This window comes from Chiloscyllium plagiosum, unplaced genomic scaffold (assembly GCF_037043375.1).
Source record: "Chiloscyllium plagiosum isolate Xiang-an unplaced genomic scaffold, Cpla_swu_hap1 HiC_scaffold_9, whole genome shotgun sequence".
Classification (NCBI taxonomy): Eukaryota; Metazoa; Chordata; class Chondrichthyes; order Orectolobiformes; family Hemiscylliidae; genus Chiloscyllium; species Chiloscyllium plagiosum.
In genome coordinates this window covers 28,029,452-28,046,969 of record NW_028270147.1, presented here as the reverse complement: position 1 = coordinate 28,046,969, position 17,518 = coordinate 28,029,452, and the positions used below count along the sequence as shown (strand labels likewise).

The following is a 17,518-nucleotide window of genomic DNA, read 5'->3' as shown; positions in this document are numbered from 1 at the left end:
ATCACCTGGCTATTCTCCATGAAGCTAGACGATCAGTTTTCATAATTATGACATCCATTAGTTGTAATTAAATGGCCTACAGCATTTTGCAGGCTGTACTGTAGTCTTACTATTACATGGGAGGATTGCTAATTACTTGATGGCCGCCTGTATGCCAGCAATCAGGGAGGCCTTTTACCCCTGAGCATCTTGATTATTTGTTTTTCATAAATTCTGACTTGTATTATATTGTTCTTCTGCACTGTTGCAGGCAGACTCAGGAGAATTTAAAATGGTGAATGGACAAACCACATAGGAACTGAATAACTATTAAGTGCCTGCCTTGACTAAGGAAAATATAAGCAAATTCCAAAAATTAGAGATCCAAGGGACTAGGGAGTTTAAGGAATTGAAAGAAATTAGTTTGAATAACAATGGTGTGTTGGAGAATCTAACGGGAGAAAAGGTTAATACGTGCCCACAACCTGACATTTTGCATGCTACAGTGTTGAAAGAAACAGTGGAGAGATAGTGAATGATTCTGGAATGGATCCTGCAGATTTAGTGGTAGAAAATATCACCCATGACTTGAGAATAGCTGCAAAGAGAAAATGCGGAATTACGGACCTGTTGGTTTCCATTAGGTTGTAGGGAAAATGATGAGATAAACGATGGACACCAGGATCAATACGAACTGATTGAACATAATCAACATGAACAAATGAATGGAAAATCATGTCTAATGAACTGTTGGGAGTTTTTTTGAGAAGTATTAACAAATGGGAGTCAATGAATATAGTGGATTTTCAGAAAGCTTTTGGTAAAGTCTCCTTCAAGAGGTTGGTTAGCAATATTAAAGAATATGGGAGTGAAGGTAATATGCAGGTTTTTGCTAACATGCAAAAATAGACTAGAACTAAACAGATGCTTCTCACTTTGGCAGGCTGTGACTCGGATAAGTATTTGGGCCTTAGCTGTTCACAATATATATTGATTTAAACATGGAGAACAAATGTTATATATCCATGCTTGTGGATGACACAAAGCTAAGTCAGAATATGTGCTGTGAGGAAGATACAGAGTGGCCTCAAAAGGATTTGGACAGTCTTCAAACTGGGCAAGAATATGGCAGATGAAATATAATGTGGAAAAATGTGAGGTGATCTGCTTTTAGTATGAGGAACATATACAGTGTACTTCTTGCATTCCAAAAGATTAGAAAGTGTAAACATACAAAGATTTCTGGGTGACTGTTAATAGGTCATTGGAGACTAACATGCAGGTGCAACGAACAATTGTGAGTGCTAATAGAATATTAACTTTATCGCAAGATGATTTGTGTGCAGGAATAGTGAAGTCATACTTCAATTTTATACAGTTGAAACTTTATTGCTGGAACAGCCCAGCAGGTCAGGCAGCATCCAGGGAACAGGAGATTCGACGTTTCGGGCACAGGCCCTTCTTCATTCCTGAAGAAGGGCCTGTGCCCGAAACGTCGAATCTCCTGTTCCCTGGATGCTGCCTGACCTGCTGGGCTGTTCCAGCAATAAAGTTTCAACTTTGATCTCCAGCATCTGCAGACCTCACTTTCTCCTCTTCAATTTTATACAATCTTGGTTAGACCTGGAGCATCCCAGACGTAATTCTGATCATAAGAACATAAGAACTAGAAGCAGCAGTAGATCATCAAGCCCTTCGAGCTTGCTCTGCCACTCAGTAAGATCATGGCTAACCTTCTCGTGGACTCAACTCCACTTACCTGTGTTTTCACCATATTCCTTAATTCCTTTATTTTTCAAAAAAGTACCTTAGCTTTGAAAAATAATTACTGAAGTAGCGTTAACTACTTCCCTATGCAAGGAATTCTATAGATTAACAACCCTCTCTGTGAAGAAGTTCCTTCTCAGTTCAGTTCTAAACCTGCTTCCTCTAATCTTGTGGCCATCCCCTCTTGTCCTAGTCTCACCTACCAGTGGGAACATCTTATCTATTTCTATTTTATTGATTCCCTTCATAATTTTACATGTTTCTGTAAGATCCCTACCTCCCCCCACTCTCCATTCTTCTGAATTCCAATGAATATAATCCCAGTCTACTCAGCCTGTCCTCATAAAACAACTCCCTCAACTCCGGAATCAACCTAGTGAACCTCCTCTGTATCCCTGTCATTGCCAGTACATCCTTTCTTAAGTAAGGAGATCAAATCTGCACACAGTACCCCAGGTATGGCCTCACCAGCACCTCGTACAGCTGTAACATTACCTCTCTGCTTTTAGCAATTAATTCTCTGCTTGTAACCCTTAAGCAATGAAGGACAAAATTCCATATACCTTCCTAATTACGTGTTGCACCTGCAGACTAACCTTCTGCAATTCATGCACAAGGACACCCAGGTTCCTCTGCAAATCAGCATGCTGCAACTTTTTACTATTCAAAAAATTATCTACTTTGCTGTTACTCCTCCCAAAATGTATGACTTCACATTTACTAACATTGTATTCCATCTGCCAGACCTTCACCCACTCATCCAATGATCTATATTCCTCTACAAAGTTTCACAGTCCTCTGCACAGTTTGTTCTGCCACTCATCTTAGTGTCATTGGCAAATTTTGACACTGTACATGTGGTCCCCAACTCCAAATTATCTATATAAATAATTGTGGTCCCAACACTGATCCCTGAGGTACACCACCAGTCACTGATTGCCAGCCAGAATAGCACTCATTTATCCCCACTCTTTGCTTCCTGACAGTTAACCAATCCTCTATCCACGCTAATACTCTACCCCTAACATCATGCATTTTATGCAGCAACCGCATGTGCAGCACCTTGTCAAAGGTCTTTTGGAAAGCTAGGTACACCACATCCACTGGGTCCCCATTGTCCACCTTGCTTGAAATGTCTTCATAGAATTCCAAAAGATTTGTGAAGCATGACCTGCCCTTCATCAACCCATGCTGCGTCTGCACCATGAGACAATTTCTTTCGAGATGCCCTACTATTTCTTCCTTGATAATAGACTCAAGCATCTTCCCCACTACAGAGGTTAAGCTTATGGTCTATAATTCCCCATCTTTTGTCTACTTGCCTTTTTAAACAGTGTTATCACATTTGCTATTTTCCAATCTGCTGGGACTGCTCCAGAGTCTAGCGAATTTTAGAAAATCCGCCAGTCCACCTGCTATTTCTCCCGCCATCTTTTTTAGTACCCTAGGATGCATTCCATCAAGGCCAGAAGACATATCCATCCTTAGCTCCATTAGCTTACCCAACACTACTTCTTCTGTAATAATAATTGTTTCCAGGTCCTCACCTACCTCTGTCTCTTTGTCACTTACTGGCATGTTATTAGTATCCTCCGCTGTGAAGACCGATGCAAAGTACCTGTTCAATGCCTCAGCCATTTCATCATATCTCATAACTAACTGCCCCTTCTCATTCTCTAAAGGACCAACATTTACTTTAGCCACTCAGTTCATTTTATGTATTTATAGAAACTTTTGCTATCTGTCTTTATATTCTGTGCTAGCTTTTTCTCATATTCTATCTTACTTTTCTTTATGGCTTTCTGTTGACCTTTAAAGTTTTCCCAATCTTCCCACTGCCCAAATATATTGCCAGCAACTCCTGGTGTTCACCTCTGCCTCTGCTCCTGTAAAATGCGGGCCTCGACGCTAGAGGGGAGTTTTAAAATTTTTTGCTCACTTTCCCGACAGCCTCCTGCCTAATGCTCCCACACTTCCTGCTGCTGGAACAACAATGGCAGGCCGTGATGCTAGAGGTGAGTTTTTAAATCTTTTTTTCATTCAGAATAAAAACATACAATCCAAAAAACAAATGTGGGTTGATCTCACTTACCAAGACTGACAATCTCCCATAACAACACTCCAAATGACCAGCTGAAGGAAGATAAAATTCATATGAGAATCATTTGCAATTAGATTAACAGACAATAAAATTTGAACAGCATGCCATCACTCATAGCTCAGTAACAGTAATAATCTAACAGGTCCAACAGCAGGAATTGGATGCCGACAGTGGGGAGAATAATTTTGATAGCTCCATGCAGTAAGTAGTCACTGGTTGTCTGGAGTAATCCTTATGGTTCTGAGTAATATCTAAGCATCGATAATGAGTACTATCTTGACATTTCCAAGCAAAGAGTGGGCTTTGATTGTAGGATATTCTAAATGCAATGACTCTGAGCAATAACTGATATTTGTTAGGGGACAAATATCGGTTTTATTTTTAGTTTATAATTGTTTCCTATGCAATGCGATAAAAAGTTTAAAGTGTAGGTTATTTTACAAATGTTGCTTCCTTAGAATTGCTTGTGCCATTGTTTGTCTTGAGCCTTGGGAATGGTACTATGTAGACATACAGAGGAATAGTATTATGCAGCAACACTGCTTCTTCAACAACAACCACTTAGTTAGTTGGAGGCTCGATCAGTTGCCTGTGGAAACATGTTTATATCTTGAGAGTTTTCTTTCCCTTCATTTTGTGCTTGACCCTTCAATATTTCATGCACTGCAGCCTTGGCTTAAGAGGCTAACAGACTGAATTGCTTTCTGAGATCCTCCAAAGGCTTTCAGAATTATTATCAGGCTAACTTTATCTGGGCACAATTTTCCTCCCATGGTTTGCATGGTGTAGTCTGAAAAATAACTGAAGTAACAGAAATCCAGGAAACATTTTCTTTTGGAGTATCTTGCGGCATGTACCGCTGGATACAAACTGTGGCTGAATGAACACCAGCTGCTTCCTGAGAAAAGTTATCTTTACATGCGTGGTTCCGAATGAGCACATCACCGAAGTCATATTTCCTGCAGAATCAGCTTGATATCAAATTACAGAAACTTCTCCTCAGGAGTGTAGGTCCACTCTGCATCATCAGCATTTAATCATTGGTGCGTGTCAGTACTTTCTTAGATCTATATCCCACTGAAGTACCAAATTAAAGATAAATGGGGTGAGAGGAATTGATCATTCAATAGAATAACAATATATTATTAAGATGCTGAACATCAAGAAAACAGGTCTGAGAAGAAATAGCATTGAGGAAACCTTGATTAAGAAGCAGGTGACAGAAGAAAAACTGCCAGACTTATATTTATTGGAAAATAGATAGGTATGAATGCTGTAAAGACATAACCTGCTAGATAGTAGCCTATGTATTAGGAACTGCAACAGTATATAGAGTCATAGAGCTATACAGACCCTTCAGTCCATCTCATCCATGACGACTAGATATCCTACATTCATCTAGTTCCATTTGCCAGCAATTGGCCCATATCCCTCTCAACCCTTCCTATTCATATACTCATTCAGATACCTTTTAATGTTGTAATTGTATCAGCCTCCACCACTTCCTCTAGCAGCTCATTCCATACATGCAACATCCTCTGCATGAAAAAGTTGCCCCTAAGGTCCCTTTTAAATCTTTTCCTTTTAAATATAAAGCATTGGTTAGAAGCTTAATGGTGAAAGAGGCAGGAGGAAGTTCAATGGTGGTAGTCTGCCTAAGTAAATGACAGCCACCAAATGGATACAAGATATAGAACAAAAAACAATAGAGGACCAGCAAGGCCTCTGTACAAAAGTTCAACTATAGGGAAGGCAAATAATGTTCTATAGTATACGTCAAATGTTTAGGAAAAGATGTTATAAGGCCATAATGATTACAAAATGTTGAGATTCATTTGTGGAAGAGTAGACATAAAATTAGGTTTATTATCAATATTCTTATTTTGATTACATGGAGCACTATATGTTTTTATTATTCTTTCAGAGTCAGCATTTATTGCCTGTCTCTAATTACCCTTCACAACTGAATCGCTACTGTTCATCTCTTGCAGGCACACCTATAGCGCTGGTAGGAAAGTAGTTCCAAGAATTTGATCCAGTGATGTTGAAGGAATGGCAACATATTTTCAAATCAGGATAGAGTTTGGCTTGGAATGGAACTTGTAAATTCCCAAGTATCTACTACCATTGGCATTCCAAGTGTTAGAGATCACAGATTTGGGAGGAAGGATTGCTGAGTTACTGTAATGTATCTTCTGTACACAATATTGCCACTGTGCACCAGTGGTGGCTGGAATCAATCTTTGAGGGTTAAGATTTGTTCCGCACAATAAAAAAGGACATTGAAGCACTAGAGAAAGATTAAAAGGATGTAAATACTGGGATAAGATTTGTAAAAGGAACAATAGGTATCAAGAGCTTTTTGCATAAAATATGATTACCACATGCAAAGGAACTTTGAGATACACTAATTACAAATCCCGAGATTATTTAGGAAACAAATAAATTCTGGAATTGGGGGAGCTGGGATCTTTCTAATGCATGAATCAAGATGCATTGAATGATCTTTCTCATAATTAACTTGTAATTAGTGGTCAATTAAGAAATGCCTGCTGTAGAGCTTTGAGTTGTGAAATGAATTTGACAGTGCAGAGGGACCTGTCTGTAAGGTCCAATGATGGAGAATAAAGCCAAATTTCAGCCAAAAATGACAGTCAAGATGTACCTCCCCAAGGCTCAATGGTAAAGACATAACTATTTATCATTCTGTGTTAGCAATTTGTCTCATTGGATTGGATTTTATGGGGTACCCTGCCTCATAAAATGGAGGCAGTTATGTGGCAGAAAGCAGTCTGCTAAATTTTTGTGCCCCTTGAGCTTTCAAATCAGTCAGTGCAGAAGATAAACTTCGGCCTGGTGACTCTGGAAGGATATTTGAATGGGTGCAGAAATGGAGAGACTAAATACTTTAACAAACATTCGGTTATAAAAATGACTGCATACGGTGACACATATTATTCCAGTCCTTAGTGGAAAGAAACTCCCTCATCAATCATTTCAGCACATCACACTGCTGAAAGTTACTGTGATTGACCTTAGACACATAAACCGTGTTGTGGAACTACCTTGCTTCAATATGCTGTAAAAATCACTTTTAATCAGAAGTTTCTATCATTTTAAATTGTGAGGTCTGTTTGGTACATCTCACACCGATGCTATCACTGATTTTCTTTTATGGTCGGCAATGTTTAATTGGACTCTGTTTGACGAATGAATAGATTTTGTTTGCTTACTGTGAATCTTGCTATAAGTCCTAGCATGCTTCCAATTGACTGGCTGATAGCAGTATCAGGAGACACTCTGACATAGAATAGCTCGGAGTCAGTCACCACAACCAGATACAGTTGGTTTACTCTCACCTCTCCATACAATGATGTCAATTAGATTTGTGCAAATGCAGGATAATCTTTAACTTCAAGAATATTTATTAAAGGAGAAAACTAATAAACAAAATGGCATTACCACATTAGAAATTGAGGTTTAATTGTTAGTTTGATGGAAGAAAGAATCAGGATAGGAATTCTTTTAATAACAATTGGGGGAAGCATCTCTTTAAAACCGACAAAAATTACAGATGCAGTTTTCAATTTCAGAGTCCAGTTGATTGGCCTGAGTATGCAATTCTTGCTTGACCTTGCTTTTGACTTAGTTCAATAGAAAGAAAAATTGGTCAGGGATTATAATGGGTACCTGCATAAAACCTCATCTCTCCTGTACACAGATTGTTGAAAATCACATCCCAGAAACGTTATCACGGCATAACTCCATGTGCTCTATTCTCTATTTTACATGTTCAAGCTTTGCTAACTGCAGCTCATTATCATGGTATCTTTAGGGGCAAGGTGAGGAGATAGCCCGAGAATTATCTCAGCTTATACAGGTTTTGAATCCATGCTGTCGGCACTATTCTATGCTACACTGCATTAATCTCGCATACTGTGCTAACTTTTCCCTAATGGCCCCATTTGAAACAAAAACAGAAATTGCTGGAAAAGCTCAGCAGGCCTGGCAGCATCTCTGGAGAGAAATCAGAGTTAACTTTTTGGGTCAAGTGACCCTTCCTCAGAACCACTCAAAGACTGTTGCTTCCTATTTTCTCATAAAAGCCTACACGCAAGGTGAGATGCCACTGGTTGCATTAGTACATCAGTGAGTAACATACAAAGTGACTTGAACTGAACTAGTGTCAAAATTCTCTTTCTTATTAGTGGTTACTCACACGTCACTTTTAGTTGTATAGACGCTGTAGTTTAAGGATTCAATTGCCATCCACCGCACTGGAAGCCTTCCCTAAACAATTCACAGGGGAACAAAATGAGCGACTCTTTAAAGTTTGACATGTTGAAGGATAAAAGCATTAGTGTAGCATTCACACTTAAAAAACAAAACAAGTATGACTGTTCTAGGTTTGAGGAATCAGAACAAACGAAACAAGTAGTAAAAGCAAATAGACAGTGGGGACTTTTCATTTTGCTCTCAATAGGATAATTCATTATAAATACCAATGTAATGTGAAAACATTATACTGTATGAGAGTAGCGAGTGTTGATTAATTGGATTCTGATTGGCTGAGGCAAAACCATGGTGTATGCACCAGTTAATGATGAATGACAATTAACTGCCAGGATTGGTTTAAACTTTCAAGCCGGTAGGTTGGCTGTGATTGGTCAAGGCCAGAGAAATGAGCCAGAGAATGGCTATCATCTACAGTGTAGATACATGTTCTCCTTGCAAAGAACAGAGCCCCTTGTAATAACATATGTAGCTTCCTGAGCACAAATGTGCATCACACTGTGAGTCCAATAAAGAATCCTAAATTGGTTGTCCACATAATTCTTGGCACACTCAGAATTGTTTAGAAAATATTGTCCAATCATAGAATCACATCTAATGTTGGATGATGTTATATCTTTTACGAGTATGGTTTACTTGCTTGCTGGTAAAAGCTGAAAGAATATGCTGTTTGATATGATCTGCCTAAATCTAAAGGTTTATAGTATAGAGTATGAACACCAGGAATAATAAAAAGAAGCGTAGTAGCATGAATATGTTAGAGAAAATTACAATGAAGACTGAAGCGGATGCGATCACACTGGAATAACATAGGAGCAGAAAATGGCACGTGATGCATGAGTTAGAAGGATATTGATAGTAATTTACTGATGAGCCCAATCTTGTGAGAAGGGGACAAAAACTCCATAATCCTCCATGCTTCAGAAACCTGAATGATAAGTAAAGATTCGTAGAAGAAAATGAGGCATTTGAAACATGAATGCTGAGACATAAATTTCATATACAGACCACCTACTTGAAGTCGTAAGAGTGAAAAGAACTTCATAAAGTACAGTTTGTTGTGTCAAAACCTTTTTTTCAATCAACTTTCCTGTTACTTGAATACATCATATATTTTAATTGAACAAGTATGAGGAGACCTGACTGGCTAAATAAACCTTTTTCACAATTTTTTAGAAAGTGATGCAGAAATGTTAGTACTATATTTGATAAGAGCTGAAAAGCTACACAAATCTCTTCAGGAGTACAAAGGAGAGGATGTCAGAAAGAGGGATAGGCCGAGACATAGTTGGATGACAGATCTCACTGACTGGTCGCAGGTGAGTGACAGTGGACATGTCAGGATGACACAGGACAGATCGGCTGGGCACACCATGATAGCAGATCTCCTGGCAGGAGTAGCTACAGGTGGCAGAAGCAAAATAAGGTTCTTTATATAAACGATTATAGCTTAGAGCATAAAAAATATACATATTACATTCGTTGTAATTAGACACAAAGCTAACATTTATAAGAAATTGAGAAATGAATGTGACTCATTATTTACCCTGCATGATCCCACAAACAGATGAGATGTATTATCAATTGATCTACATGTATTTGTTGAAGAATCAATGTTGGCTGTCGCACCACGAGAATTTTCTCTCTGCTTTAAATCACACCATAGGATCCTTGATGCCTACCATGGCCACAGGGACCTGTGGATGTGGCATTGATCTAATATTTCATTTGAAGGTGGCACTCAGGAAATTTCAACTCCTCAGGAATTCACCAAAAGTGAATAGGTAATGTTCCAAAGCCACTATCGGCATTGTAAGATATTATACGGCAAGATAATTCATGGGTGGCATTAATGATGGAGAAATATAAAAACATCCTGTTGGATAAAATACTTTTGTATTCCAATCTTACCATTGTCTTTTTTACATACACCTCTTCCCCTCGGGAAAGTCCAAAGTCTGCGATTTTCGCCACAAGATTTTCTCCCACTAACACATTTCTGGCTGCGAGATCCCTATGAATGAACTGAGACAATTCTTGCATCAGATTTGGAAACAGCAGAGTACTTCAGCATGAAGCAGTGATCAAAGATTAATTCACAGTGGGATTCAGACTCAATGAAATGAAAATGGTCATCTGTGCAATTTTTTTGTGACTTTATGTGAAAGCTCATGTACCACTGTCTCAGCAGATTTCCACGTGTTGATGTGTAAGTGGATAAAGCACACTGACAACTGCACTTAGTGGGAGTGTCAACTCAATTCAAGTATTAACCATAACCACTACATCCTCTAATACAATGATAAAATACTGTTGATGCTGGAAATTTGAAATATAAGCAGATTATACTGGAATGTTCAGCAAGTAAAATAGCATAAAGTTTACCATTAAATTTAGAAGTAAGCATTTCAGGTCAATTATTGTGTGGCTGGACTTAAACAAGTTAGAGATATGACAGGCTTTAAGCAAGTATAGAGAAGATAAAGTGGGACGGAGGAGAGGAACATAGGAACAATTGAAAATGTGGCAGAGGGTGCACAGGACAGCATCAGTTCAACTTAACTACACTATTTTACACATACAAAGCACTTACAGTACAGTTTCACACCTAAGTTAAAATCTTCAACAAATTCAATACACAGAATTGAAATAACATGCTTATATTTATTCAGTTAACTGTGCACTGGAGGCACTAACAGCACACACACTTATTTGTTTATTCATTCGGGGATGTGGGGGTCATTGCCTAGCCCAGCATTTATTGCCCATCCTAAGAGTTTACCACATTGCTGTGGGTCTGGAGTGATATGTCGGCCACACTAGGTTAGAACAGCAGATTTCCTTTCCTAAAGGCCATTAGTGAACCAGCTAAATTTTTTTTTTTCTCAGCAATTGAAATGATTTCATTAGACTTTTAACTCGATCTGCCATGGCGGGATTCAAACCTGGGCCCCCAGAATATTTCTTGGGTCTGTTGTCTAGTGATAATACCATTAGGCTATTGCCTCCCCATCTAAATTCTTGTATACATATAGGTGATGCATACAAGTATCACATACACACAAACATAGTTAACTCGCACAATCACAATGATTATGACCACATTTACTCTCAGCCGCTGGCACCATAATGATGTCAACCAACAAATAAAAATATTATCCCTTTCATTCCATTTCTCACCTGTTTCTCACTCAAATATTGCATTCCCTTTGTCACATCAGATGCAAACTGTAGGAGCTGCTGAGATGTCAGTGTTGATGCAGTTCCATGCTCCCTTGCAAAGGCTGGGTCTGTTTCCAGAACTCTGCTCTTCCGTAGAAAATCCAAAAGGTTTCCATATGGGGCATATTCAATTGCAATGTACAGGTAACCTGATGGGTCAAACAGGCGACATCGCTAAACCATCATATCAGAATGACGTAACTCTGTTGAATTAAGGTAACTGGTACCTGCACACTTGCTAGTCTAACCCTCGACTCTTGCTTGCTGTCTGGCTTATTCCTTAATCCATATCATTTTTATTAATCTACCATTGATTGCTGTGTACAAGTTCACTAAATTCTTAATTCATGTATACTACCTGACTTCAAAGACCTTTAATCCATGTACATTCTCCGATTTATCTCTGAATAATTATATGCCATCTCACCTGATAATTGACCCTAGCACATTTGCGTGTTGAACCCTTGACTGTTACCTGTGCTAAATCCCCCTTGTCTTCTACATACACTCTGGTATAATCTCCAAATAAACACCTGGATGCAGGTTATGCATTTTGAGATTTAGTGCTGAATATTGTGCAGTTAAGGGCTAATTTGTGAAAATCTGAGCACAGAGCCATTTAACATGTATTTGAAAATATTGGATTTGATACTTTTCTTCATAATGCTAAATTCTATACTCTTTTATAGTTTTTTACCTTTGAGTAGAATTGTGTAATGCCTTACCTCGGTTCTCACAGGCTCCCAGCAGATTGATGATATTGGGATGATGCCCAAGTTTACACAAAACCTCCAGTTCTCCAGCAAAGTCTCTGTGATCATTCTCAGATGCAAATTCTGTGTAAAGTACAGCACATCCGTAACAGTATACGAGTTAGCAAAATTTAGTAAAAGAAAATTACTGTAAACCTAGACAGAAAAAGTCATTTGCATGAGCATTTTTGCTTGACCAACATCCTGCATCCAGCTTACAGTGAATGAAATGCAATGCTCAAAAAACACTTATAGCAAGCATTTCATTTTACCATTTACCAACAAACAGTACACTTACATGCATTCAACAATATGTAATGTGATTTTTTTGTTCATGTCCAGTAGTACAGTCCCCCTGATAAATTTTCAATTAAAACCTTTCAAATATTTCGAAAATATGTCTCTCAGTATCCAAACCTCCAATTTAATTTCTGATCCCCCTTTGAAGGGGTATAAATGAACAAATCAGGCAGAAAATCCCAATGATAATGAATTCACCGTGGGGTGTGGCCAGTTTTGTAGGAAGGGCTGGATTCTAATCTCATGTTTTTAAAGTTAGCAGAAAGGATTGCAGAAACTTGAATTGTGTTGCATACAGTATATGCTACATGTAATTCCATAAAGTTCCCAGCAAAAATTAGCGTAATCAAGCAAAAACTCCAGATTGGAGGGCCTGCTTTTAACATTTTAAATAATACCTTTTAACATTTTTATTGCAGCATTCATCTTCAGTCCATCCTTTTTAATTAAGGCTTTGATGACTTGCCCAAAATTTCCTTCTCCGATAACATCCTCGAATTTGATGTCGTCCCATTCTAGGATAGGGTAAGTCAACGGCTCGGGCTGTGGCTTTGGCCTGCGTGTGAGCGTCAGAGTTCCAGAGTTAAACTGAAGGACTGTCTCTTCACCCTCAGAGCAAACAAATAAAACTGAAGGTTACCTATTTGTTGCCTTTTGGCCAAGCAGGATTTTACTGGCATGTTACTGCAACAGTTCAGTGAAGTGTTCAGGGTACAAATGTTTCTTTTATTTCAGGATAATGATTTATAACAGTATGCAAGTCCATCTATGAAAGAATTGCAACAAGGAATCCTTCCTTAAAAAACACAGATTTACTTGACGGAAATGGAATCACTGCTTGAAGGTTTACTTTGTGCTGTCACAGATGAACAATAACAGAAGGACGCTTGCAGCAAATGACAACATAACTCCTGTTATGGACCAGCCTTAGCATGACCTAATACAGTGTTAAGGAACCAGTGACAATAGAACACTGACAGTTTCTCCCAATATCCAGCTGCTGAGTGCAAAAGACACTGAGTTGTACAGCCCAGAAACAGATCCTTCAGTCCAACTTGGCAATGCCAACCAGATATCCTAAATTAATCTAATCTCATTTGCCAGCATCTGGCCCATATCCCTCTAAATTCTTCCTACTCACACACCCATCTAGATGCCTTTTAAATGTTGTAATTTTACCAGCTTCCACCATGTCCTCTCGCAGCTCATTCCATATACATACCATTCTCTGCATGAAAACATTGCCCCTTAGGTTCCTTTTATATCTTTCCCCTCTCACCTTAAACCTATTTCCTCTAGTTTTGGACTACCCGTGGAAAAATACTTTGGCTAAAAAGGGGAAGAGGATCCTATCCATGATTTTACAAACCTCTATAAAGTCACCCCTCAGCCACCAACATATCAGGGAAAATAACCCCAGCTTCTCCCTATAGGTCAAACTCTCCAACCCCAACCAGAATTTAATGCAGTATTTCAAAAGTGGCCTAACCAATGTTGTGTACAAATGCGGCATGACATCCCAACTCCTATACACATTGACCAATAAAGACAGGTGTACCAAATACCTTCTTCACTATCCTGTCTGCTTGTGACTTCACCTTCACGGGACTATGAACCTGCACTCCAAAGTCTGTTTGTTTGGAAACACTCTCCAGGACTCTACTATTAACTGCATAAGTCCTGCCCTGATATGCTTTACCAAAATGCAACACCTCACATTTATCAAAATTAAATTCCATCTGCTACTCCTCGGCCTATCAGCCCACCTTCTTCACTGTCCACTACACACCAATTTTGGTGTCATCTGCAAACTTACTAAGCATCCCTCCTACACTCACATCTAAATAATTTATATAAATGACATAAAGCAATGGACTCAACAACTATCCTTGCAGCACACCACTGGTCACCGGCCTCCAGTTTGAAAAACAATCCTCCAATACCACCTTCTGCCTCCTACCGTCAAGCCAGTTTTTTAATCCAATGGCTAGCTCTCCCTGGATCCCATGTGATCTAAAATTGCTAACCAGTCTATCATGCAGAACTGGGTTAGACATCTTTCTGAAGTACACATAGACAATGTCCACTTCTCTGCCTTCATCAATCTTCTTTGTCACCTCTTCAAAAAATTCAGTCAAGTTAGTGAGACATGATATCCTGTGACAAAGCCATGTTGACTATCACTAATCAGTCCTTGCCTTTCCAAATACATGTCAATCCTGCCCCTCAGAATCCCCTCCAACAACTTACCCACCACTGACATGGCATTCATATAAAAAACACAAGAAGGTTTATAGTTTAAAAGGTTCAAGAAGTCCAAGGATTTATAGATAAATCACACTTTTACATATTAAGATTTGTGGGAGAAACCATTTTAGTTGAACATTCAGGAACTTATTGCAGCCTTTATCTTTAATTGTGGATGTGCTCTGAACCTTAATGATCAACAAATATGAAGACCAACTTAAATAAAAAGGAAGAAATACAGAATTCAAACAGAAGAAAAATCAAGAACTAAAAAGTAATAATTTGGTTCATTGAAGCTTCTCCTTCTTTACTACATTCATCTTAAACTGCCCAATCATTTTGTTTCCATCTTCACATGATAAAGAAAAATGTATAAACCAAACTCAGCAATCAAGAAACAGTGATAAAGAACAGGAGAAATATAAAAGAAGTGAGAGAGAGAAGGAAAGGTAAAACAGGGGTTTTAACTGGTATTGTGAAAGACCAATACTAAACAGTCAAAGCTAAATTTCTCATAACAAAATCAGTTTGAATAACAGTTCTGCACTTGCACTAAATCCGACCGTGCATTTTGAAAATTCCTAAGAGGTTATGAACAAGTGGATTTGGAGATTTCCACAGAATATTTAATCTGAAATGTGAATTTGAATAGAATCATCAGATTATGCTATGTATTTACCTTAACCTAAGTGCTACTTACAGATCCTGATTGGTAAGTGAATGTTCGACGTCGCTGAAAGAGGGTTTTACGTACACAGAAGAGACCCAGAAGTGCAAGGAGGATCGTCAGACAGGTGACGGACACTGAACCCACAATGGCCATCAAGAGTTGCTGGTCGCCACCAGTGAGAGGTTCCAAAGGTTTTGGTGTCTGAACAATACCAGAAGTAGCTAAGGGAAAGCAACAAAGCCAGTGTGAGGAAGCAAAAGTCATTTTTGGTGTTATTGACTTTGCAATTACGCCTTCTGCAAACACCCCTCGTGCACCATTCTACACCTATTGTATAACTGAGCTGATTCAATGAGTATCATCACAATTGATCATCCTGGACTTTTGCACTCAGGTCGATCCTGAAAATGTTGCAATATAAAATGCACTACATTCAAGACAAGTAAGCTGACTCTTAGACATGCACAATTCCTTTTTGTGTTTCTACATGTGGCCTTTTGAAAATCGTCTCACTCCCTTTTCTTGACATTGGCAGCTATGCTTAGAACTTAGGTTCCAATCTCTGGAACTGCTTCATGCCTTAAGACTTTGCAGAAAACCCACCTCCTGGAACAAGCTTTAAGTTACTTATCCATTATTTCCTACAGAACTGTAGCCCATATCCTGACAGATACCAAACTCATATCTGATCACACACAATGCTGATCTCTCCAACATAAGTAGGCTCACAGGGAAGCAATGGTTCATATTTGATATTCTCATCCTTGAGTTCAAATCCCTTTTGTATCCTTACGATACTCTGAGAACTCTGTATTCTTCCAGTTCTGACCTCTTGCGTACCCCAAATTTCTTTCATCCCAATATTCAGGATAATTCCTTCAGCTGACTAAGTTTTGATCTCTGTAGTCCTCTCCTTAAATCTTTCCATCACTCGACTTCTCTCTCTCTCTTCCCTCCTTTTAAAATGTTCTTTAAATCCCAAGTCTTTGACAATGCCTCTTATGTGTCAATTTTTGTCTGGTAACAGTATTGTGAAGTCACTTGGGACATTTTAGTATGCTGTGCTTAGAAATATAAGCCACGTTAAAAAACAAGGCAAGGATTGATTTGATGTTCTTTTAATGCATATTGAGCCTGAATATTAACAAGATAAGCCTACATGTTCTCACATATAAGTATATATACAGTGAAACCTCGATTATTGGGCAGTCAATTATCCGAATATCAGATTATCCAGCAAGATAATCTGATTTTCTGCAAGATAATCTGCTACCCACCAGGTGGCACAGTAGCTCAGTGGTTAGCACTGCAGCCTCACAGCACCAGCGTCCCAGGTTCGATCCCAGCCTCAGGCAACTGTCTGTGTGGGGTTTGCACGTTCTCTCTGTGGCTGTGCGGGTTTCCACCGGGTACTCTGGTTTCCTCCGACAGTCTGAAGATGTGCAGGTCAGGTAAATTGCCCATACTGTTAGGTGCATTGGTCTGAGTGGGTTACTCTTCAGAGGGTTGATGTGGACTGGTTGGGCCAAAGGGCCTGTTGCCACACTGGAGGGAATCTAATCTAATCTAAAGATTGCAAGGTCCTGATGCTCAGCTGAACTATGTTATCTGGAATTTGATTAACCGAATGAAATACTGCCTGTCTGTGTCCTTCAGATAATCAAGATTCTTCTGTACATACATATATTTATATACACAAATCCAGATTCATACTGCAGTTAGCAGAGTTCTTACAATTCTTACCTGGTGGAGTTGCTGCCGTTCGAAGTTCTTTCATTACATTTGGTTTGCTCTCCCCCTTATTGTTCTTGGCTAAGACCTCCACTAAGTAGGGAGTCTCAGGTTGTAACCCCTTCAAGACGTACTCTGAAGTTGGCATCTCTGCCAAGTTGATTGATATATCTTCAGTGTATGTTGTTGCACCATACACCTTACATCTTATAACCACAGAGGAGATGGCATGTTTTTTTGGTAACACCCAGGAGATCACTGCAGATGTGTCAGTAACGTTTGATATTTTAATGTCATAAGGTGCTGGAGGAATAGCTGGAGTTCAAAACAAGGAAGAGAATATTTACTCATTTATTTAGGCAATGGAAAGCCAGTCACAGTAAAAGGTGCAAAGAGAGAGGGTCCAACAGAGAGAAAGCAGCTGAGAGGACAAATTCCAAAACTGGAGAGAGGAGA

At 39.0% G+C, this 17,518-nt stretch overlaps 1 protein-coding gene across 1 annotated transcript in view; it reads right to left on the bottom strand.

The window, feature by feature from the left end:
* tie1 (tyrosine kinase with immunoglobulin-like and EGF-like domains 1) overlaps positions 1-17,518 on the bottom strand; it is an 89,146-nt gene that overhangs the window by 10,816 nt on the left and 60,812 nt on the right. The window contains exons 14-21 of the mRNA XM_043698905.2: positions 17,075-17,377; positions 15,362-15,552; positions 12,813-13,023; positions 12,088-12,198; positions 11,321-11,511; positions 10,052-10,165; positions 8,067-8,137; positions 3,839-3,879 (exon numbers count right to left, since the gene is read on the bottom strand). Of these exons, the coding sequence (XP_043554840.2) occupies positions 3,839-3,879; positions 8,067-8,137; positions 10,052-10,165; positions 11,321-11,511; positions 12,088-12,198; positions 12,813-13,023; positions 15,362-15,552; positions 17,075-17,377 (1,233 nt within the window). The remainder of the gene's footprint in view (positions 1-3,838; positions 3,880-8,066; positions 8,138-10,051; positions 10,166-11,320; positions 11,512-12,087; positions 12,199-12,812; positions 13,024-15,361; positions 15,553-17,074; positions 17,378-17,518) is intronic.